We start from the raw sequence: 23,206 nt of genomic DNA, 5'->3' as shown, positions 1-23,206 counted from the left end.
ACACACTGAAACTAAAAAGAAAGTCTATATGTGCAGGTTTTTGTACATTGTTAAACATACCGTAACAAATTCCATGGAGAGTCACAGACACAATTTGATCTGATTATTTTATAATCACTATATTTCATCCCCGTATCATATTTAGTAAAGATAATTATTGGGAAGAGCTTTAGCCAAAGACTCTAAAGCCAGTATAATAAAAGATAATACTTTACATCTTTCTCTTCCTACACAGCCTTGCTTAAGACAAGCTAAAAATGCTCCCTTCCTGAAGGTTTATAGGAATCAATGAAAAATCCAAGTTTTGATGCAGACAATAAATTACAAAAATGCAGGAAAATTCATGTCCTTTGTCAACAAAACTGCTTTAGAAATGATGGGTTCTGTCCCAGAGTAAACAAAGCTGAAACCAACCCAGTAAGTTAATGAGAGTTTAATCTTTTATTGTCAGGGATAGCCATGTTTCACTTTAGGGAAATCTTGATTTTCATGATAGTATTTGGTTTTAACTTATTATTATTTTCAATGGTATGAATTTTTTGGTATAAGGAGTCCCTCCTCCCCTTCCCACACCTCCGTTCCTACTCTCCCCTCCTCCACTGCTTTCCTCTATATTATTATGATAGCATAGTCCTTCAGCAATAATCATAAGTCTAACATTCTGCTGCTTATGTGTATCATGACATTGTAATTGTAAGCAATGGTAGAAAATCTAGTACATATTGTCAAGAAATAATTAACAATAATTGAGCAATAATTAAATTTTTTATCAATGAGTAGAGATGCATATTGCAACATATCTTCACATCCCAGTATCCTAGTCTCCATTATTCAGCTCATCAATTTCCTCTAATAATTTGCTGTGTTTGGGGTGAAAATTGAAGTCCTTGCTTTAGTTACAGCTGATTTTTGCGTATGGTGATAGGTAGAGTCTTGCTTCTTATGTCTTCAGGCTGATTATTTTCTTTTTTTTTTTTTTTTTTTTTTTTTTTTTTTTTTTTTTTTTTTTTTATTATTGTTGCTTACATTGTATTGTGTAGTACAGTTTCATAGGCGCTGGGGATTCCCCCCACCCCTCCCATACCCCTCCCCCCATGGTGGATTCCTCCACCTTGTTGCATAACCATAGTTCAAGTTCGGTTGAGATTCATTGCTTGCAGACACATGCCTAGCATAAAGTTCAGCGTCTTATTGTCCAGATAAGTTCAGTGGCCTCTTGGGGAGACCTTCTATGGTCTGAAAATAGGTCTAACAGAGTAAAGATCCAGTCAGTTAAAAGCCCCAACGAGGCCACAGTATCAATATACAACATTATGGAATTAATTGACATAGTATTGGGTAAACAATATGTTAAAAATAATGCAAGTTCCCTTCTTAACTATCTGATTTTATATTAGTTGGCTGTGCATGAGGAGAGCTGCCAATTTGGGATTTCTATTCTGTTGCATTGATCTTCTCTTTATGTATCAGTGCCAGACTGCTTTAGTTACCACTGCCCTGTAGTACATCTTGAGATTTGGAATTGTGATTCCTACAGCTTTATTTCTATTCTTCAGGATAGCATTGGCTATTCATGGTCTCTTTGTTTTCAGATAAATTTTTCTATCATCTTTCCTATTTCTGAGAACATTGTTAGGATTTTTTACAAATTTATTTTCTTGGTATGGTGTATCACATTATTGATATGCATGTGTTAAATTGCACCCAGCCCTAGTAAATGACCTGTCTAATGTATTGTTGGTTACTGTTGGCTAGTTTTGTTTTTTCTTAGAGATAATGTGTCTATGTCCATCAGGGGTATCAGTCTATAGTTTTCTTTCTCTGTTGTGTTTCTATCTATATTTGATATTAAGCTGATGATGACTTTATAATTTGGAAGGATTGCTTCCCTTTCTGTTGTTTTGAATAGCCTGCGGAGGACTGGAGTAAATTCTTATTGAAATGTTTGGCAAAATTTAGCAATAAAAGTCATCCTGCTCTGGCCTTTTCTTTGTTAGAAAACCTCACTACTGATTCAATCCCTCTCCTGGTTATAAGTTTATTTATATTATTAGTTACCATATGATTGAATTTTGGTAAATTGTAGGGGTCCAGAAACCTACCCATTTGTTTTTTGAGGTCTTTCGATTTGTGGGTGTATAGTTGCTTATAATAGTTCCTGTTTATTCTATGTATGTCCAAGGCATCTTTTGTTATATTTCCTTTTTTTTCTCTAATTCTGTTGGTAGCTCTCTTTTTTATATTAGTTGAGTTAATGAGGAATCCTTCTGTTGTCAATGCTGTATATTATTCTTTTAGTCTATATTTGGTTTATTTCCTCCATTATTTTGGTTACTTTTTCCACTAATCTTGACACTGTTTCGCTGTTGTTTGCCTGGCTCCTTCAAACATATGGGTAGCCTGTTTACCTGGTGCATTTCTAGTTTCTTGGCATAGGCATTAATTAAAATGAACTTCCCTCATAACCCTGTCTTGACTGTGTCCCACAAGTTTTAATATGCTGTGTTGATGCCTTAATTTGTTTCAAGTCACTTTATTTTTTGATTTCTTCTATAACTCATTATTCATTTAGCAGCATATTGTTCAGTCCCTAAATTTTTGCATATCTGCTGGGATATTTTTACTTGTTGGTCTCCAGTTTCACTGGTCTGATAAGATGCTTTGTATGATTTCAATTATTTACATAATAGTATGAGGCTTGTTTTGTTGCCTATAACGTGGTGAATCCTGCAGAAGTTTCCATGACTTTATGAAAAAAAAAAAAAGTGCATTCTGTGTCTATAGGAGTAAACATTCTGTAGATATCAATTCAATCCATTTGTTTTAATTTCTGGGTGTGCTCTGTTGTTTTCTTGCTGAATTACTGTCTCATTGTTCTCTCCATTGAGGTTAGTACTAAGGTTCCCCACTATTATTGTACTGGAGTCTATTTCTCTGTTTAAATTCCTTGAAGTTTGTTTCACATAACTAGGTGACTTGGCATTAGATGCATATACATGTCTTATCATGACTTGTTATGTGGTGTCCTTCTTAATCTCTTTAAATGCTTTCATGTTGATGTCTATATTATTTGATATATGCACCAGCTCATGTTTCCTTTACATATATCTTTGTTGATGAGATATGTCTCATGTTGGTAGCAGACAGATGGGCCCTGTATTTTTATCGAGTCCATCAATCTGTTTTCTGAATGATGAACTTAAGCTACTTACATTCAGGGTTAATGATTTGGTCAGTTTAGCATCGAGTTTCTTACACCTTCATTTACATTTGTTCCATGGTTTTACTGAAATGCTTTCCACATTTGCCTTGTACTTGGGAGGTATTCTTTTTTTCCTCTGTAGCACATCTTTAAGCAACATTTGAAAATGTGATTCTAGCTTCTTCTTTATTATATTCTTCACTATAGAACAGAATGTAATATAAAACATCATCTTTTGTATATGCTTTGGCCTGGGAAAGAACTGCTGAAATATTTATGATTTGATTTGTATGTCTTGGTTCTGTCTTTAAAGCAATCCATTAGATGCACCCTCACCTAGTATCATGAGGCACAGCATTGCCTTACTTCTTAATTGTGGTGTTCTGTGTTTTATTGAGGTGATCTTAAAAAAAAATCTTCTCTGATTGAATATATTCCAGAATGTTGATTGTCTCCTAAATATATCAGTTTCTGACGAGTATAATTCTAATTTTGCTAATTCAGATTTTTACATTTTTCATTTCAAAGTCATGATAAAGATGAATTTCAAAACAGATGGGGGAAAGAGACTAAACTGTTGTAATTATTTTGCAAACAAAACACTGAAAGAAATAACTCATGACATACTATTGAAAATTTAAATAAATTCATAATATTTAGGAAAGGTTTATGTTACTTTAAAAGCCTTACAAAGTAAAAATTATTATTGAGGAAATTCAGAAGAAAACAGAATTATTATATAAAAGAAAAAAGTCACATCATACGACCTTTGAGTAACGCCACTATTTATGATACAAAAAATTTACTTTGACCAAGAGACAGTTGGCCATAAACAGTGAGATAAGGGGCACCTGGACATGCTACTTCACACTTTCTCCTGAAGCCTCCTGAAAACAATGCATTGGACCCACCCCAAACACCTTTTAACAATCTATTTAAAAATGGAAATTCAGTACAGAATTCAAACGGGGGGGGGGAAACATATTTTTCTATAGACTTATGACCATCCAATTCGAAATACTTAAATCTATAGAACAAAGACAATCATGTAGGTATATGGAGGTTATTGTTAGAGATGCAAACTATAAGAGAAGCTGTCTACTTAATCTTCACCTATATTTTACTCAGAATCTGTCTCTAGGAATTTCTACTTTTTATACCAGAGATGAAAGATGTTATTCTCCAGAATGTGTTTAAGTACAAAAAATAGGTTCATAAGCCACCGATAAAAATACCACCTGCCTTATAAACATTAGTATTTGACAAATGATAGTAATTGCACTTGAAAACCTGTAAGTGTACAAAAAACTGAAATTTAATGCACTAAGATATAAGTTGCCTAAATAAATCATCATAAAAAATAATAGACAAAATTAATAGTTTCACAGGCTTAGTGATTAATTTTAAACTGATTCTGATATGAATGTTTTATTTGGATTTCATTTAAACACTGGTAGTATCCATTCTAAATAAATGGCTTTAATTTAATCTGCCTAAAATGGAATATTCTATAATGTTATGCTCAATAATTTCTAACAGCACAGCATAATTTCCCCTAGACCCATAAGAATTCAGCTGAGTCATTAAGAATAGTCTCAATCCTTCTTCCTATTCATGGGGTGTGATCAGTGACTGCAACAAATTGAAGAAGAGATTATGCCTTGATAGGACTATGACACAAAGTTAGCATTCAACTGAAATATCTGAGTATCAGTACAATACTTACATTGTCGTACAAGCCGCTCTTAAAAACAGTCTTACCTACCAATAAGCAAGGTGCCCAGTTGTTCAGATATCAACACTTTTTATCAATACAAGTAAAGACAGAAGTTATGAAGCACTGAAGTTGTTTACAATTATGCAGCACAGGTGTCTATTCCAGTTGGAAGTTGCTTCACAGCTGACTGGACCTCTCTACATTAATCACCCTCACATGGTAAGCCAATGGTCTCTCCAGTTATATTCAAAAAGATGCTCTCATAACTCAGGGCACTAATTATTAAATGAAGGCAGAACCTCAAGGCATAAATCTCATCAACAGAAATTTTAGCAGAAAACACAATACAAACAACATTGGCAACATAAGCTTCTGTCTTCTTTGAGTCAACACTGACCTTCTGTTCCAAAAGCAATGTGTTTGTAGGAATTGCTGCAAAAGCCTTGTAGCTTGACTTGATCTTGTATTGCTAGAATGGGTAACCAAAAAGCAAAGGTAGAGTTGAAAAGGAGAAAAAACAGCACAAATTTAGATGACATGTTATCAAATGGAGAATAATCATTGTGCTTGAACAACTTGTTTCTAAGAGAGGAAATATTAGCTCGTTACGTTGATATTTTATTAGAATGAAAAGCAAAGAAATGTCACAGCAAGACATAAAGCCGAGAGATTACAGGCAATGTTTTGTCACTCATTTTCATACCTTAAAATTGCCCATTTCTAATACAATTGCACATAAATCTCTCATTACCAGCTTTCTCTTGTTGTAATTTGGTTCTATAAATGAGTGAAGCTGAGCTTTCGGTTTGATCTGCCAGGTATATATTTCTTGTTTATAGCAGCACAACTAACAAACATTAAGCCAATAAATTTAATCAAGATCTTGACATGATCTTTCATATCACCAATTTTATCAGAATATAAAAACTCAGCATCAGCTTATTAACAAGCAAAAATGCAGTCAATAACTGGAATATAAGTGATATCATTGCTTTAGCTCCATAATGGAAAATCAAGCAGTATGAGTCTTAAGCTCTGTGAGGTACCCACATTGTAGCCTGTGAAGTCTGAGACATGACTCCTGCTAAGTACAATTTCTGGGTGAATCTAGTTTTAGATTCATTTTTAGAAATCTTATCCTCCCTTGTACTTTTATGAATACTGCAGTGTTATTGAAGCCAACAACAAAGCATTCTGTGTTTCATCCAAAACACAAAGTACCAAAGATCAGTTTTATCAAGTAGTAGGGGAGGAAGATGATCATGAAGAAACTGTAGAAATAAGGATGAGATGTATAATCAAAAGCTCAGTTTTGATACAGCTCTGTATATCAAGCAGCTTCAATGAGTTCAAGGTCCCTACCTCCTCAAATGTGCCTGTCTTAAGCAGCTTCCCCACAGGCCGGGAGCCAGCAGGGAACATGTCACAAAGCTACAGGATGGCTTAGTAATTTGGAAAGTAAACCAAAGGGTTCATGGAAGACAAGGTAGTCAAATAAAATTAAATCATGAGTTACATAGTGATAATTATTTTTTTCACATAGTGATAATTAAAGACACCTTTCTTCAACCAGAGTGATGAAAGTAAGAGGCTTCCACATGCATTTACATTAGAAAATCATTGAAATAGAGAAAAATGAAAGTGCCAAACCTAGAGGCAAATATCAGTGTCCAGCTTGAAACGGAAAATATTCTCTTTGTATTTTTCTCTGTCTATTGTGTTGGGTAGATTAAAGTACATTAGCAACCCGAAGCCTGAATGTCAGCATGAAACACAGAGAGCTGCCATGAGGGGAAACAATAAGTCAACTAGCAACATCACACTACTAGCACATGTTTGCTCACTTGCATGTGCTCCCAAATTCACATGCACCACATGCAGACATACACATGTGCAAAGGGTATTCAAAAAGTTCATGCATCCTAAAAAAATTATGCATGAAAATCTTTGCACCACATTAAGCTTATATTTTAAATCCATTTTTCATGAACGTTCTGCAGTCCTCTCATATAGACATGAACATTCTTGCATAAGCATACACTCAACAATGCATAAATACGGTCTGAGAAAGTACACACTTTTCCCTAAGGAGTGTTTGCTAATTTTCTTCCTTCTTTTCTCAAGAAAGATTTTCCTCCCTACTACAAAGAAAAGCTGTGTGGCCTTCTGCAAGTCTATCAACTCCTATGGGTCCTGCACTCTTGATGCCTACATAAGTGACAATCACAGAAGGCTGTCAATTCCTTTAAGCTCTAATATTCTACATTGAGTGCACTGCTTTGGTCTGAAAACAATACATTTTGATGTTTTGAAGCTGAAAATGAATGGAAAATTACATGCTATCTCTTCATGGAAATTTACTAATAAGAAAACTCTAACTGTGTCATTGAAATTTATTGAAATCCTATAAAGAAATAGTTATTGAGAAAAACAGAGGTCAAATAGTCCAAGATCACACAATCCAATGCCCATTTTCATCCATAAAATGGAATGCTTTTAACAAAGAATAGGTAAATAGACCACTAACACAGAATAAAATACATCGTTCACCCAATATGAATAATTATTTCTGAATATTTCATTACAATAGTAACCATCAGTTTCCTGCTAATACAAAGACTGGGAGACAGCTTTGATTTGTGATATTCATTCACTCCAAGGGGAGACCTGGGGAGATTGCTAACAACGGCCTTGTGCAGCCCCGCAGTCCCAACTGCTGCAAGCATGTTGGGAGTGAACCAATGGAGGGGAGCTATTTGTGTGCAGACAGATAGATGGACATAAATAAATACATATACATGCATGCATGTATGTGTGTAGATATTATTCTATCTTTGGAAGAAATTAAACAAATGAAATTTTAAAAAATCATGACGACCTAAGGTACCACTTAAAAAGCTTTCTGTGAAATATCTCACTCAACTATCACAACAAACTTATTAGCAGATGCCAAACTATTTTATATATGGAAACTGAGTTGCATAATGCTTAGTAACATATCTGAACTCACCAACTACTAAATGACGGCTGAGATTTGGTCTCAACAGCTGGGTACTTAACTACACACACCTCTGCGTCTTAATTCAGCTCATGTAATCATGGTGTTTGTACTCCTATCCTCAGCTCCTCTAAACAATAGAGGTGTAGAAGGCGATACAGAGATTGTGCCACTGCACACATAAAGCCATGGTATCTTAGAACCAGAAGTCAATGTTATCTGGTTCAGTTCTCTCATCTGAAGCATCAGTTTCTCTTTTCTTCTCTTCAGTAACTGCAAGCATCTCATGTACTTCCAAAGCAGCCTCAAAGCTAATTAGAAAAATCTCCGTCATATTGAACCACAATATGCTTCTTGCTAACTTACTCCATTGTTCCTATTTCTCTCCCCTTATACTCATTACTCATGCTAAGGGTTCTCTTCTGTATGATAGTTAAATTGCCACCTTTACCAACCCCTGATTAAATGAATATTTAGAATATACTCTTTATTCTGTCAATATCCCTTTAAATTTGAAAAGGTATGCATTTAACTAGATGGGTTTTTTTTTTAAATGTGCTTTTAACACAAGAACATTATCTTTACCTACAGGAAACTGACAATCAGCAAAATTAATGTAATGAAGGCACTAATCATTAGTGTATCTCCTTAGTTTTGTGGAGAGTTTAAAATGCACAGTAGAGGAGGTTGGAGTCATTTCAAATTGTTTAATCATGCTGAGTATGCTTAAAATTTCTGATCCTTTCATCTTGTTAACCATTGCTAATAAACCTCACCCTGGAATTATTTTGCAGTTATATGGGGATTTTTAATGTTGTCTTTTTTAATCCTTTTCTATCCCAAAGCTGAATTTTAGGTCCTATTTCCATTTAATGCCACCAGAATAGATTTGATCTCCCATTATAAACTATGAATTTAATAAATTTATATTATTTTATATACTTTTGCTAGAGATTTAGATTGTAACTTAATTCGCCCATATACAAAAGAAAGTAAGCTCTTGCAACCAGATTCTTTCAATGCAGAGGTTCTTAATCCATTCGGTAAATCCATTTGGATATAGCAGTTCAACGACTTAATTCGATAAACTTTTAATGAGTATCTTCTACACAACATGAACTGTTCCTTGAGTAATTAGATCATTTCAATCTCAAAATCATTTTTGTTTAGAGAAAAATGGCCCAAGTTCTTGGGCCCCTATGCCACCAGAGGAATGATCTCTCTGTCTCTCTGTGTCTCTTTCTCCTTTCTCTCTCCCTCCCTCCCTCCCTCTCCTCTATCTGTAAATCTGCCTTTCAAATAAAAAATGAAGAAAATGAAGAAATCTTCAAAAACTACATGCTTGTTTTCCTTAAAGGCATGCTTGGGATCCAATGTATTTCCTCTGGATTTTCTAAAATATAAATACATTCTATGCAAATATGAAGCTTTAAAATTTTAGCTTGGAACATAGTTCCTTTTTACTATTGTAAAATTTCTAGACACTAAACCAAATTCTATTATTTCCCTTTGCAGCTAAAAATTATGAATAGGACTAGTAATTCATGTAATTTGAGATACAGGCTAGAACCACTATCAGCTAGAATAGACTAGAAATGGCAGACTAAATCTGAGTCTGGCAAAGAAGACAGTGGTAGCTACTGAGTCTCTCTAATTTATAAGATATGCTTTCAGGTAACACTCAAGAAATATTTTTGAGATATTCATTAATATTTCTAGGCAAGGTTTTAGGTTAAAAAGACAAAATGGTATTCTACATTCAAATTTACCATACTTAATCCTTTCTATAGGACATGCTAGGTAATTCAACATAAATTCTCAACATAAAGGGAAGATCAGCAAGAATACATTTTCTTCTGAAAATACTGCCCACCACTATCTTAGAACTATGCCAAAGTGAACTATGCTAGCTTCCTTAATTGGAGAAGTTGCATGTATGGTTATATTTTAAGTGAAAGTGAATGGAAAAGCCTGGAATATAAAGGGCAGAATTTAAAAAAAAAAAAATCTGATGAAGAGCTTCGCTTTAGTCAATTTCTGGCAACATGTCTGAGCAGAGATAACAGGAATACTCGTATCTTGTACATATCCCTGACAACAGCCATTTATGGGATATTTCCCAGACATCCCTTTATATCAAGTTGGTGGGCACAACACACTCTACAGGGATGATGGGGTGGCAGGTTGACTTGCCTGCTAAAAGCTGGGTACAGATCATAGACTGACAGAAGAAATGAGGAGGGTCTATTGAGAAAAACTTCCCTCTTTGTTCCCAAGGCCTCTCTCCATTCCCAAGATTTTTGTTTTTTTTTTCTTGAAAAGCATATTTACATCTTTCAATTGAAGTATTTGTCCATTCTAATATGCCTGTTAAATTTTTAATAAAAATGTTATTCCCCCTTTAACTTATACCTAACATTTGTTAGAGAAAATGTTTAGCAGATATTTCTTGAGTTGAAGTACTTAATAGAAGATTATCAGATGCAAAAGAGAAAAAATAAAAATTTTAGTTCTTCATCTATTGTTCAAGACCTAGACAAACCTGATTGCTTAGCATTCCTCCCCCACCATCCAAGCATGTTTTGATGAAGCTTCTAAAATAGCCTTCATTCTAATGAGAACCTGCAAGACTTGAGCATACAGCATTAGATACCTTTTTGCTTTTTTTCGCAAAAATTTTTAGTGAAATTGCAAACACACGCAAACACACACACACGAATTAAAACATACAGACTCGGGATACCCAAGTATGAGTCATTATTAACAGCAGTTCAGAGAGGCTAGCAGAAGAGAAGGGAAATAAGACACTGGAGTGGTTAGTGCAGAGATGAATGAATTAGTACAGAGAATGAAGTGACAGTGGAAGTGGATGGCACAGTCACCAACCTCACTAAACCACATTGATGCCTCTGGTGATGACTGGATCACTGTTAGCCTCCCTACGAGATCTATGTGGAAATGTTATCTTCACCTCTTCTATAACCTGCCACAGTCTCCATCCTGTCACTTGCCCAGACTTCTTTCATGGCTTCCAAGGTGTTTCTACTTCCCCTCACCCTCTTGAAGTCTATTCTTAACATAATAGCAGTGAACAAGATTGTGTCGCTCCTTATGTAAATGATGCTCTAAGTAAAACCAAGGCTTAAGGCAGTGACTTAAAGGATCCATTTCTCAGTTGCAACCCCTCTGACAACCTCAATATCCTGTTGTTACACACTTTACTATCCCCACACTGCTCCACATAACCTAGTATTGTAACTGTTAATTGATGTCTGCAAGAGACTTTCCTCACTGCACTCTCCAAAGAATATTGACTTCTTATCTTCTTAGATGTTACCTTTCCAAAGAAACATATCATCAAACATGAACTTACAACAACAATCTCTTCCCTTTGGTGTTTACCTGGTTGATCATACCTTTTTCCCATAGTTGTTAGAACCTTCAATTTATAATACAGACATATTACTATTAATAATCTACCTATTGAGAAATTGTGATTGCTTCTCTTCCATCATACAATAGGAAATCTCTTTGAGTAGGCACATTCACATGCTTTATGTGCTACAATACACTCACACCTTTGAAAGGTACATATTAGGTAATACATACACACATGTATGTATACAAAATGGATTATCTGTCTGAGATCTATTTTAGCTCATTGAGGCATTCCACATCTACAGAAATGGAGGATATACAGACTTCTGCCATTGAGTTTTTTGGTACAACAAATATATGGAATTGAGAGGTTTAGAAATAAAATACCAGCTACAAAAGTTTGTGAAATGTGACATAACTACCAACTTATTCCATTAGCCAACCATAAATAGCAAACCATATGAGGTTTTCATGGAATGGACATCCACTTTTCACATAGAACACCCTGATTACTTACAGGACAAAATTTTAAACTTTCATAAGTGGAGGAAAAATATATTGAGAACCCAAATACAACTTCATAGATGAAGTTTGTGGTGTCAGTTATTTCCCAAGAGAAAACAATGTCTCAGACATTTAGATGTTGTTATTGGATATTTACATGTTGATTATTCCCCACGGAATAATCAGGAATATTTTCATTCAATCTAGGATCATAATTATGGTACAAAACTAGTATTTTTGAGTGTTTAATTATTTGAAAGAGACAGAAATTGTGGAAGATGTTTTCATCTGCTGGTTCATTCTCTGTCAACAAAACTGGGGATTGGGCCAGACCAAAGTCAAAACACTAAAACTCAACCAAGGCCTGCTGCAGGGGCTGCAGGAATGCAGACATCTGAGCTATCACCTACTTCTTCCCAGAGTGATCATTAGCTAGAAATTGCTACTAGAGATGGAGCCAGGATTTCAGCACAAGAATTTCAATATGGGCTGCTGGCATCCAACTAGTATTTTAACTACTGAATCAAAATTCATCCTCAAAATATTTTAAAATTAAATCTGAAATTAAAATATCCATACCATGGTGCTCTAAAAAGTTCATGCAAAAACCATTAAAAGGTAAGTTCATCTTGATGCAAAAAAATAGTTCCCTGCATAGTTTTTCATTATTATATACTTTCTGTGAACTCTTTGAAAACCTCTCATATTTCTGACTAATGCAAAGAGATTCAGAACTAAAAGACTGCATCCTTGAAAAGGAAACATTGAACACATCTCATATCTGAATTCAGCTCAGTGTGCTCTAGTTATTCCATTTTGTTTCAATATCAAAAGACAGGAAAGCCAAGACTTTGAACTACTATCCATCATTCCCTCCGGTTTTAACTGGCTGGCTGGCTGTATTCTAGAACCCCTATCCTTCTGAGACCTGGGAGTAAGTTAACCACTCCAAATCTGAGGTTGTCTGATTACAAAAAGAGCCCTGTAATCAGATTAATACCACACTGGATAAAACAAGGCAAGAAACACCCCAAATTATCAGATAAATTCTTTGATATTATGAAGCTTTTAGTTCTTCCAGTGTTTATACAAAATGATCTCACCAACTCAAATGAAAGTAGTCACATGTAAGAACAGAGCTAATAGTTATCTACTTCAGTGTCAATTTTAAAATTCCATACTCATATTTCCTGAAAAATGAATTTTAAAATTTAGTTCAAAAATGTAGGTGAAGTGCCTGGTATCATGGCATAGGAAGTTAAACTCTGCCTTTGATGCCAAGATGCCCAGGTGAAAGCAGATAGGTATCATGGCTGCTCCAGTTCTCATCCAGCACTCTGCTGATTTCCCTGCTTATGGTCTGGGAAATCAGCAAAGAATGGTTCAAACCCCTGGACCTGAGTCAGATGGAAGCTGTCTGTCTGTCTGTCTGTCTGTCTGTGTGTGTGTGTGTGTGTGTCTCCTCTCAGCAACTCTACCTTTCAAATAATAACAAATAAATCTTTAAAAAAAAACACTAGGTGGATTTTATCTGCAGAAATAACATAACCAAAAGCAAAGAAGAAATAAATATGAAAAAAAAACATGCCTCAGGAAGCAACTATTTTGGCAGGAACCATTACAAATCATATATCTGGTAAGTAACTTCTATTCAAATAAATAGATTAATATTTTACTGTAAGGTGAGTTACAGTAATTCTGATTTTTATGATTATCAAATATATTCTCCAATACTATAACCTTGAAAGGAGAAAAAAAATGCTATAAATGGAAAGGAGCCAGGTAAAAATAGGTCATCAACAAACAGGCCTTTAATTTATCAAAAGCCCTCCTAGGTTCCGTCTGTTCCAACTGTCAGACTACATCCAGAACACAAACCAAGGACCAAGCACAGTGAGCACTACAAACAGAAACACTATGGAAGCTTCTGGACTAAAATCACTTCCTATAAAAATAACAAACAATTTAAGGCCATGGCATCCAGGTTTCAGAAATGATTGATAGAAAATTCAAGAAACAGTAATAATTAGATGGCCAAGTTTTTACAAATGCACAGCAAATGAATTTCAAAATCAAACCAAGTAATGATCAAACCAAGTCATTTTGCCTAAACTACAAGTTTTAAATTTAGAACCATAAAAATCCATTTTGTTCATCTCATTTGTTTCAAATGTCTAAGAAAAAAGGACTACATTTTGAGAATGCAGTCCTTCTTTTTTAAAGAAGAATATATTTTGAGTAACCCAAATATTATCTAAAGTAAGAATTCTGATCATTATTACATAACAATGATTTCCTTCATGAGACTTCTGATGTTAGACTAGCTTGGTAATTAATATGAGTTATTAAATTGCAGCAATAGATCACAATAAAAAATATGGCTTCAAGAATTAGCAGATTTAAATTAATATGAATGTCTATTTTGTGCCAGATATGTGAGCTGGGTAAGTAATTCACAGAAATTCAGTATCTTGACATCTATAAAAGCAGAATAACAATATTGTTAACATCACATAGGAATAAAACTTAACTAATGTGATCATTTTCATTAACTTTATTTTGTAACTACTAAGATAATTCTTGGCTAGCAGAAATTATTCTATAATGGTAACCATAATTATCTTTATTATTATTACTATGTGATTATAAGACCAATCTCCTTATAACTCCAATGTAGTCATTTGGGATAATCTTCTGTTGTTTTTCATTTCTGAAATATTAACTCCTTTCTTCTTCATTAACCTAAATCCTAACCATTTCCAGCAGGCCTGACATTTATAACAACTTCCCTCGCTAACCATATCCCACAATAATGCTCCTCTTACATTGCACAGAGTTAACAGCTGCCTTATTTATAATTTGAATTACACAATGTTAATTTTGGCTTATACCTGCTTTCCCCACTGCATTATAACCCTACATAGCTTCTCCAACTGAGTGCACATATTTTTCCTCTGCTAAGTAACATTGATCTTTTTATGACAGAACATTATTTCTTCTCTTTTTAAAACCATATAAAAATGGGCCACCTTATCTCTCCAACCTTTCATTCCTCATCCAATAAGCAACAAAGTTAAACAAGCTCTCCATGGCACAATGCTATACTATTTCAATGCATAGAACTGAAAAGTTCTAACCCTCCTTACACAACCTCCTTCACAATTTTAATTTTAGCTATAAATTCTGAGCACATAAGCTGCACACTTTGAATTACTTTACAATACTTGGGAAGTGGGCATGACCTCAGATATGTTGTACCTGAGCAACGTTGGCATCATCATGCTTATATCAAGACACCATTGTTTCACATACTTGTTCAGCAGCCTGCTAGCAACCAACATTTACGACTAACAATTCTCTTCCCTTAATTTTAGTTAGTCATGCCCAGTTTTTCACCATTTCTGCCTTTGATAGCTACTAGGCATTTAGTGTTCATAAAAAATTGTATATTTTTTCATATAGGAGAATTTCTTGTTTGATTTTATCCTATATATACAAAAGCCAAATTCATTTTGATATAGCATGTGGTAAAGGGAGTAATAAAGAAGTCAACTAGAAAAATAGGAAGAAATTAATAATACCATTGGTTAACTGCAGGCAAGAGAAATAAAAAGTTTACAGACAGGCTTTACCATATTATCACTCTTGATATAAGCTAGTATTCCATTTTATACTAATCTTGTTTACTATTCTGATAGTACAGCATATTTTGATGAATAATAGAATATCTGTCATTTATATTGTCAAGTCTCAACTTGTTGCCTTTAATACCCTTGGCATCACAGATATAAGAAGTATTTTGGGGAGAATTACTAAAGCACAGGGTTGTGAAGAAATAAAAAAAATGCCACACAGATTTTAATTCAGCTCCACATTCAAATGCACCACAGCCTAGCCACAACTTATGCTCTCTCTACTTCTTTTAGGAACACAGCGAATGTCACAGAAATGAATTGTTTCCTAGAAAAACAAAAGATTCTTCCATAATTCAAACGAAGCATGCACCATGCAACATGCAAAAAGTACCTTGGGTTTCTTATTTTCAGGGCCTGTTGCCATGGGCAATGTACACGGTGGCATCAGCTCCTTGGTTCTTGTTAGAGAGATAGGAGGTGATGGGGTTGAGACAGGTGACCTGTGGCTGGATATTGTGCTTTCACGTTTCCCAAGTCTTGAAGGCAAGGTATCACTGTCACAAATTGGATGCGGGGCTGAAGGACTTAGCTGGAACGTCTGGGCGGGAAGATGAGTAGGAAGGGTAGAGGAGAACCCCAAGTTTGGAAGAGACACAGAGCTAACACTGGAAAAGGGGGGAGAAGGAGAAGCAGAAATATTCAGTTCATGGCCAGACAGCTGAGATGATGTGTCTTTGGATCTGCTTATCAGATTTGAAAGAGTTGAAGAAGGTTGGAAACGTTTCTCCGGCACGGGGAGTGTGGCACTCTGATTAACAGGAGCAGACACAGAAGACCGTAGAGAGGAAGGTAATGTAGAAGAGCACGAATAAATATCCCTGGGCTTTTCTGGACTTTTGAGGACATCATTCTGTTTACCCTTTGCAGAGTAAAGAGAAGAACTTAGTGGGACAGGGGGAAGACCTGCAAAGCTCGGTGTGTAGGTTTGTGGCAGGGAGGGCTTTGTATTACTCTTTGACAATGTGAGTGAAGTTGCTTTCTCTGCATTCAAGGAGAAAGGGCTGCTACTAACAACGTTTGTGGGAGAGAGGCAGGACTGTTGAGAAACAGGGAGAGTCTTGGAGGGAAAAGATAGGGGGAAAGATTGCTGGGTCAGCTCAGAAACCGGTTGACTCCCTTGATCTGGAGATCCAGATCTGACAGAACAACTGGAGAGAGACTTTTTAGGCATAGGTGGAGTTTGCTTTACTTTTTGATCCAGCGTGAGTGTGGAAGAGGCCAGGGAGTTGAGGGAGAATGTGGGGCAGGATGCAGGTGATGAAGGTCTTTGGTGAGATGGGTTTGACTTGAGAATGGCTGTGAGAAGGGAAAGCCGAGAGGGCACTGGAGACTTTACCCCTGACCTTGAGAGACTTCCACTAGATGACATTTGGCTACAGAGAGTGGAAGAAGAGCCATGGAAAGAGGTGGTAAATTGTTTTGGACTCGGAGAGAGTGAATGTGTGACAATACGGACAGGGATATACAAGGCAGAATTCGGCTTCAGAGAAGCACCACCAGATGATGCAGGAGAAGGGGCTCTTGGACTTTCTCTGGGACTATGGGCATGTGAGGCTAAAGCTGCCGACTTCTTCAGAACTTCAGACGTCAGTCCATGTTTCTGGTGTGCAGCCGTCTGGCTGGATGCATTAGAACCTGAGAGCTGAGCGGAATGGGGAAATGGTAAGGTCGAGGAGATGCCCTTCGATGAAGAAAAGTCTGAGGAGTGGCTGGTACTTTGGAAATACGTAGCCGTTTCTTCTACCAAGGCCCCACTGACATCCAGCCTCCTAGTGTGGAACTCCTCTAGGACAGAGGCTCCGTCGAGGTTAAGTGGGTCAGGTGGTGGTCTCTGATTAGTTGGAGAAACAAAGCAGAAAGCAGGTGGTGTACAGGCAAGCTGCTCAGAGGTAGTGGGAGAAGAAGTTAACTAGAGAAAAAAAGAAATAGATTGAAATAGCACATTATTTGTGAAATTATCAAAATATCGTCACTTGTGCGATTCTGCAAGCTGTTCTGTAGTTTACTCAAAAATAACTTAAACCTCCATAGAAATGAAGAAAAAAATCTGTTTTGCTAATGAGATGCTAAAGTGAATTTGAAATAAGATCTAAACAAGCTGTGAAGTATTCATCTATGTATCACTTAGTCTCCAAAGTAGAAAATTAATATAAATTATTCTGCATGCTTCCATTTGGAAACTAACCCATTGGCAACATCCAAACAGTTATCCTATTTTGGAATGGTGTGTTTAGAAAATATTTAAATCACCAGCAGTATAAATTTTAAAATTGACTTTGTAAAATTAAATTGATTTTCTTTCAACCTTAGATGTTAGAATTGTGACTACAATGCTTAGAAAATTTAACATCTCAAGTGCTTAAAATCCAAAAACTTGGATTACTTACTCCTACACACTGAGCCTGAAAAAGTGCCCAGAATTAAAAAGATGAAAAATACAATGTCAACAGAGTGATAAACTGAGAGAGATAAAAATCCAAAATAGAGAGGGAAATTGAGCTTATCTTTCCCAATGACTTTTCCAGAGTGAATATTTAGCATGAACATTTAATGAAAATTTAACAGCATTTAGGTTATGCTGGCAGGAATAGACTTTCCTTCATATCCAAAAAATATACTTACAATTATAATACTGGCAAAAATCACAAAAACACAACACCCCACCTCAAAAAATAGTTCATCCTTTTAGATCATTTCACAACAGAAGCTCGGGAGACCCTATGAAACAATTGCATGCATGGAGACTATGGTGCCATTTAAGAACTGAAATTATAAGTAATTCTAAAACCATTTGAGTAGGATTTTGGACAAAAGATTGATTAGATTCTAAGGAAAAATGTAGGCAAATGGATATATTTGCGGCTTAAGGACTGTTAGTCATTCAAAAATATTAATGAATGAAGGGCATTTCACATTGGGATTCAGATTCCACTTGGGACACCCACATCCCACTTGGGCGTGTCTGAGTGCAGGCCCCAGCTCCTCTCTCAGTTCCATCTTCCTACAGTTCACAACCTGGGAGGCAGCAGGTGGTAGTTCTTGCAGATAGGTCTCTCCTACCCATCTCAGAGACCCTGGTTGAGTTCTCAAGTCTTAGCTCTAGTCTGGTCTAGCCCTAATTGTTGCAAGCATTTGAGTAGTAAACTAGAGGATGAGAAATCTTTCTTTTTATGTCTTTCTGTCTCTGCCTTTTGAATAAATCAAATAGACAAACAAATCAAAATTAAAATATTGTTATCAATATTAAGACCTACATACTACATTTAGTAAATAATAAAAATTATCTGTGAGTGTTGCAATTTAAAGACCATATTAATATGAAGATATTTCTTCCTTTTGTTTATATTAAGTCATCCATCCAACATAATGTATTCATCTTCATACCAAACTATACAAAAATGTTTAAAACTGAAAAACACAAACTCATCCAAACTTCTAATTTCTGAACAAGCATACCAAAATATTCTTTCCTTTTATACATAAATTCATACGCAACACAGATTCCACGTGCAACACAAAATTCTTGCCATAATGTTTGAATGCATTGGCATGATCCAGAACACCAGAAAATCGGGGATAATGAAAAATCAAGAAGAATGCAATCAAATTGTAAAAGGAAACTTAACAATCCTCCTCCACAAGTTATAGTCAGAAAAACTCAGCCTTCCCAGCATTTACGTAACTGATTCATGTCATTGTGGTTTATATTTCAATCGAAATATCACTAAGAAACTGGTATTTCAATCACTACAACAATGACAATATTTTATATGAATGCATTTAATCATGGACAGTCGAATTAGAATTTAGTGCTTAAAACAAATTCTCTCAAAGTCAATACCATATTAACAACTTTAGTTTTGTTTTACTATAAATGGAAGGTGTTCCCTAAGTATTTGTGATTGATCACTCCTTTAGAAACAGTGGAGCCGTGTCAGGCCTGTAAATTATCTTGGGCATAGTTCGTGATATCAATGCCTAGAATAGCTGCTAGGTATTTTTTGTGAATTTTTAACAGCAGTTACCAAAAAAAAAAAAAAAAACTGTATCCTTTTTTTTCTTAAGTAATGTTTCCAACTTACTCTGATGTATATGAAATCTCATCCTGATTATCCACCAGCTATCACTATATTAAGACAATGCATCTGGGACCCGGCACAATAGCGTAGTGGTTAAAGTCGTCACCTTAAAAGCTCCAGGATCCCATATGGTCGCCAGTTCTAATTCCAGCAGCCTTGCATCCCATTCAGCTCCCTGCTTGTGGCCTGGGACAGCAGTTGAGGACAGCCCAAATTCTTGGGACCATGCACCCATGTGGGAGACCTGGAAGAGCTCCTGGCTACTGGCTTCAGATTGGCATAGCACCAGCCATTATTGGGGAGTGAACCATCGGACAGAAGATCTTCTTCTGTCTCTCCTCATCTCTCTATATATCTGCCTTTCCAATAAAAATAAATAAATCTTAAATAAATAAATAAATAAAAAGACAACGAATCTGTAATTTTGAGGGTCTCATTCAAAGACTGTTCCCTCCTACTTCGTCACTGCTATCACTTCAAATTTCTAAATGTTCTACCACACAAAGTGATATTTACCCAATATAAACAACATATTACTCTGTTTTTAATCGCTGATTGTTCAGGAAGTTCTAAGAGGTTATGAAAAGCCTAAGAATATGTACTTATTTCCTAGGATTTATTCCTAGGAATATGTATTTATTTCCTAGTTAATCTACTATTACTATTCTTATTTATTTTATTGTTCTTATTACTCTCCAAAACACAGTTCTGTAGATAGAGGCACTGTTTTCTTCCTTTCCCTCCACTTTCTATCTCCTAATTTTCCCTCCAGTCATCTCCCCCATATTAAAGAATTTACAAAATATTCATTTCTAACTCAAAAACAGACCATCATGCTAACCTAATATTTATGAATATAAAAATGTAGCACCATATTTTCATAATTCCAAAATGCGAAGAATTAGTTTTTAATTTAAAAATATTTGCTTTCATGCTTCTCTCATTTATAAGTTAAAAATAAAGAAATTGATCATTTTATGTGGCAGGAAAAAGTTCTGCACCAGTCAAAATCTCTGTCGAAAGATGGATGGATAAAGAAACCATAGTACATTTATTCTATGAAATACTACAAAACCATAAAAAAAGAATGAAATTCTGCTATTTACAACAAAATTGTCCTGAATGGAGAGCATTATGCTTGTGAAATAAGTCACAAAAGAACAAATATCCTAAGTTCTCTCTGATTTAAGACAGCTTGCATGCAAAGGTATCAAGGTTATACATAAATTCTCATAGATGAACTGCATGATAGAAACTAGAATATCAGGAAGTAAAGATACATTGCACTACATGTCCCTAATTCTGAATAAAAATAGGACTCCCAATGAAACATTAAAATATATCTTTACAGTATGATATTGAATTTTCTGCCTTTGCCTATATCTGCAATGCTATAATAGATTTAAATAGCAGAAAGCTAAACTTGTAGCTGATATCAAGGGATTACACTACTATGGCAATTTAGGAGAAAAATAGCTGAATGAAAAAATGGGGAGACAAAGAGGGAAGTGGGGGGAGGAACTCCTGTGACTGTAAAATTATGTCATGGAAAATAATAAGTTAACAATAATTTTAAAGTGTTAAAAAAAAAACACTCATAGTTAGCAGCACAGAATCAGTCGCTCATGTGTCTCTACCTTGAAAATCTTTTCTGATGGTGCCAAACTTTTCTACTGAGATCCAATATTCATTCTGTCCCATTAATAATCCCTTCTGTTCTCTAGGTGTATTATTTGTTATGATCCCTCTTCCCCATGACTGTTCTCTGTCTTCTTCCACTTTTACTTCTCACTTCTCTTGGCTATAGATACTGTGACTAAGATTTTCAAACCCCAATACTCTTCTTTCCTTGATCCTCTTCAACACATGTGTTCTCCAAAGCCATCCTTAAAACTCTTTCTAGAAAGACTCTCCTAAACTCTGGAATACATTCACAACAGTAAGAAAAGATGTTTGCCACATGATATAAATTTCGCCACATACACATACACTGAGCTACTTAGCTCAGTGTATTGCACTGGACCCGCAGGAAAATAATACCAACATGGCATCATACTGATCAAAATAGGTTCATGTGGCCCTCAGACCTAACAATCAACATGTTCCTGCAAGATCACCACCAACAACAACCTAGCTATGTAGGACACCTGGTGTCTCCCTATCCCTGGGACCTGCTCCAACCAGAAGTGGAAGGAAGGTTCTACAGACAATGGTACAGCCTCAGCACCATGGTGAGCCAGGATCTGGGGCTATGGAGATCATGGTGGAAATCTAACATAAGAATCCAGACCTGAAACTTGCTAGAGGCAGTAACACAAGTGACTGCAAAGAGCCATGTACCAACTGCAATAAGTAAACTCGAACTGTAGACCTGTGGGTGACACAGCTTACAAACCTGTCTCAAGGAGAATAATCTGCTAGCCAGAAGTACAATGACCAAGAGCAAAAGAAGAGGCAAAGGCACAATGAATATTACTGAAGATTGCCCTGTAAAGGAACAAAACCCTTTGCCAACCTCAGAGTCAACTAAGGAAGACATCAAGAAAATGGGAGACACAGAATTCAAAACACTTGATATAAAGCTTCCAATCAACAATCAGAAGCATATAAAGCAGGCATTCAAGGAATTTAAGGAATATGTCGCACTGGAAATGAATCAAATGAAAGCTGATATATCAGAAATAAAGAAGACAGTGAAGCAAATTAAAAGTATAGTGGAAAGTCTCCAAAATAGAATGAAGCAAGCAGAAGAAAGGATCTCAAAATTAGATATTTCCTGTCACCAGGGGGAAACAAACAAAAAGCTGGAAGCAGAGCTGGATCAGGCAAAAAAAAAAAAAGTATTCAAGAATTGAAAGACACTATTTAAAGGCCCTAAGAGTTATGGGAGTCCCAGAAGGTGCAGAAAAAGAAGCTGGGTTTACAAATATATTTAATGAAATAAAAAGGGAAAACTTCCCTCATCTAGAAAAAGAATTGGGAAACAACATCCAGGAGGGGTATAGAACTACCAACAAGGTTGATCAAAAGCGATCTTCACCACAACACATGATAATCAAGCTCTCTTCAATCAAATATAAGGAAAAGATCCTTAAATGTGCACATGAAAAAAATCAAATGACATATAAAGAATGCCAATTAAACTCACAGGACACCTCTCACAGGAAACTCCACAGGCCAGAAGAGAAAGGAACTACATATTCCAGATTCTAAAAGCAAGAAATTTTTGGCCCAGGATAATGTACCCAGCAAACATTTCTTTGCCTTTGAAAATGAAACAAAATTTTTCCACAATAAAGAAAAGCTAAAAGAATTTACCTCTTCCAAACCTGCCCTACAAAGGATACTTAAATATGTTCCCTTGACAAAGAGGAATAGGACCCACTAAAACCAGAGGTGAAGAACATCCCAGTACAATAACAACAGAAGACTAAATCAATGAACAACCCATTGTTAAAATGACAGGACCAAATTACCACCCATATATATTAACCCTGAATGTAAATGGCTTAAACTCATCCATCAAACATCATAGGTTAGTAAACTGGATTTTAAAAAATCATACGTATTTGTTGCCCACAGGAGACATATCTCACCAACAAAAATCAGTGGAAACTATCTCATGCATTTTGA

The 23,206-nt window shown here is 35.6% G+C and overlaps 1 protein-coding gene across 1 annotated transcript in view; it reads right to left on the bottom strand.

Moving 5' to 3' along the window:
- Positions 1–23,206, bottom strand: part of LOC121158682 (muscular LMNA interacting protein) — a 130,205-nt gene that overhangs the window by 89,400 nt on the left and 17,599 nt on the right. The window contains 2 exon segments of the mRNA XM_040983568.1: positions 5,317–5,388; positions 15,826–17,325. Of these exon segments, the coding sequence (XP_040839502.1) occupies positions 5,317–5,388; positions 15,826–17,325 (1,572 nt within the window).

The sequence above is a fragment of the Ochotona curzoniae genome, unplaced genomic scaffold (assembly GCF_017591425.1).
Source record: "Ochotona curzoniae isolate NIBS_2020 unplaced genomic scaffold, NIBS_Ocur_1.0 contig_3819, whole genome shotgun sequence".
Taxonomy (NCBI): Eukaryota; Metazoa; Chordata; class Mammalia; order Lagomorpha; family Ochotonidae; genus Ochotona; species Ochotona curzoniae.
This window is presented reverse-complemented; position numbering and strand designations above follow the sequence as displayed.